The sequence below is a fragment of the Octodon degus genome, unplaced genomic scaffold (assembly GCF_000260255.1).
Source record: "Octodon degus isolate 3935 unplaced genomic scaffold, OctDeg1.0 scaffold00066, whole genome shotgun sequence".
NCBI lineage: Eukaryota > Metazoa > Chordata > Mammalia > Rodentia > Octodontidae > Octodon > Octodon degus.
The window spans coordinates 1,186,559-1,189,247 of record NW_004524642.1 but is presented as its reverse complement, the minus strand read 5'-3'; the positions used below and the strand labels follow the sequence as shown (position 1 = coordinate 1,189,247).

The window sequence follows — 2,689 nt, the reverse complement described above, 5'->3', positions numbered from 1 at the left end:
TCAGAATTCATTACCAATAAATAGTACCTCGTGATACTGAAAACAAAAAATTTTCTGAGCATGAATGTGCTGTCTAGACTGGAAGAGAATACTGAAAAATCTGAAAAGAATAAACAGGAGTTTGGATATCATCTTAGTCTCCGAGGAGCTTAAAAGACAGTGACTTAAAGTCATTATACCTCTTATCAAATATGTGCTTTCTAAGACTCACAACAAATACTATGAATATGTTCTCAGGCACATACAAGGGTATTTGGAGAGATTTTGTGTACACAGCTGAATATTAAACAGAGCCTCCTGTACCAGGTGTGGTGACACACGCCTGTAATCCCAGCACTCGGCAGGCTGAGGCCGGAGGATCGTTGTGAGTTTGAGAGCAGCCTGGGCTACAAAGTGGGCAGAAGGCAGCCTGAACTGCACAGCGAGACCCTGTCTCAAAAAGACCAAAAATAGAAAAAAGTCTCTTCACCATCTAGGGACCGCGATATTGAGTGCCATAATCTTCTTAGACACGGACGGTTTATCTTGGTAACACAACGAGGTACATTTGCACTGTGCTACACCATCATATAGAAATTTTAAAGAATACCCTGACACATAACCAAATAATTTCACCTCTACGTGTCTAAAAAAAATGATTAACTTTAGATTGTTATTTAAAAATATAAAAAAAGATTTCAGACGCTGACCTGCTTATTTCAGTAAGGGAAAAGCCCCAATCTACCGGAAAAGTTCATGTGAATCACCGATTAAATTGTGCATTAAATCTGAATACTAAAAACAAGTTTGAGAGACACAGATTAACAAAATTGGGCTCTGCGTTTCGAGCTGTGCAGCACCCACTTAATCCTAGCCTCCCAAAGCTGCGCACACTTCAGAGTTGGCACGTACCCTCACAAGTGCCAACACACCCTGGGGGCGACCGGACAGAGCAGAGCCCAGAACAGCAACGCGGGACAACGCTTTCGCTGAGCTGCGCGTGTACGATTTTTTTTTCCACAAACAAAATTCACCTCAGCTTTTCTTGGCTTCTTAACTAGGCACACACATTGCATTCTCTAAATACACATACTACCAAGGAATACCTTCTACATTGTTATCTTGTAAGTCTTTCTTTAAAATACAGCCACAGGGCCGGGGAGATAGCTCAGTAGAAGAAGCACCTGCCTGGCAAGTGCAAGGTCCTGAGTTCAACCCCTGGTAATGCTAAATAAATAAAATAAAACAGCAACAAACAAGTCTCAGTGTTTATCATTTACATGATCATTCTAAGTAAACACATATGGTCTGCTTAGTGCTACAGCAATCAGTATAAAAATCTGTATTTTTAAATTTATATCAGTTATGGAGACATAAGTGCGTAGCGCTACCACCGCAGAAGAGAGGTACTCAGCGCCGCCAGCTGCTCACCTCGCAGCTCTTCTGGTCCTGCGCGAGTTTGTGTCCTTTTCTCCCATCACAGTGACAAGAATAGCCCCCGGGGTAATTCACGCAAAGCTGGGCGCACGTGTTCTCCGAGCACTCGTCTACATCTGGGGCGGTAAAGAACACAAGGGTTATGGCCTCCCACATGTTCACTCCAACAGGCAGAAGAGTGTTCTATGTATTAAGAGGAAAATGGAAATAAACCCACAGGCCCGATAACTGCTTGACATCGAGTCATAGCTGAACACATGAAACTTCCAATGAGTTGCAAAGGTACATTTTCCTCGCTCGTCCACTTGAAATAAATTAGCAAGTCAGGAATTCATGGCAGCGTGATTGATGGTTCTATTGCATGTTTTATTTTGAATTAGAACTAAATAATTGAGTATCTCAACTCCAAAGTCATTTTTGGTTGTATGAATTTCCTTGAAAGTACTTCACAAATTTTGCTTCGAAGAAAAAAGAGACAGGAGGAGAGGAGAAAGGGGAAAGAAATGGGAAAGGGGAGAGTAAGACGAAAATAGGAAAAAATAGAGAATCAAGGAAAAATTTAAAAATTTTCAAAAAGAAAAAGAAAAATGTAGAAAAGGAGAAAAAAATAACTGAAAATTAATGCACTGGAGTCTTAAATCACAATCTCAAAAACATCTGACTCCTCAATACAATAATTAATGGTGGTGATAAACGTCAGGACATATTCAATCTCCTATCTCTTAAATCTCAGTGGGACATCACCTCCCATATTGCAAAATCAGTTGGATTCTTACCCTACCCTACGTTTTGAGAAAACCAAACCTGGAATTTATTATTTTTTTTAATGTATTTGATTGTTACACAGCTCAGACTCGGAGTGATCCTCCTGTTCGCAGCCTCCCCAGCGCTGGGATTCCATCTGCTCCCCACCACACCCGGACTCTGTGGCCAGCTCAGCACGTGGTGCGGCATGTGGTGCCAGGGATCGAACACTGTCCCTGCACTTGCCTGAGTGGATGCTTAGTCCGCTGAGCTACCTCGCCAGCCCCTAAACCTGGAAATTTTGTATTAATATGCTTAACCTGAGTCTGTTTCAGGGCTCCATAAAAATCCTTAACATTTTCATTGTATCCATACATACTTGTGATCTTCGAAAGCCCCCAAATTCATTATCTCATACAAATTCTCATTGAAGTCTTTAAAATTAATCCCCGGGGCCGGGGAGATGGCTCAGTGGAATAAGTGCTTCCCTGGCAAGCGCAAGGGTCTGAGTTCAATCCCTGGTTCCACA

General features: G+C 41.9%; 1 protein-coding gene across 1 annotated transcript in view; it reads right to left on the bottom strand.

The window, feature by feature from the left end:
• The window catches only part of Pros1 (protein S), a 60,141-nt gene that overhangs the window by 25,980 nt on the left and 31,472 nt on the right, over positions 1-2,689 (bottom strand). Inside the window, exon 8 of the mRNA XM_004634830.2 lies at positions 1,411-1,532. Coding sequence (XP_004634887.1) covers positions 1,411-1,532 — 122 coding nt within the window. The remainder of the gene's footprint in view (positions 1-1,410; positions 1,533-2,689) is intronic.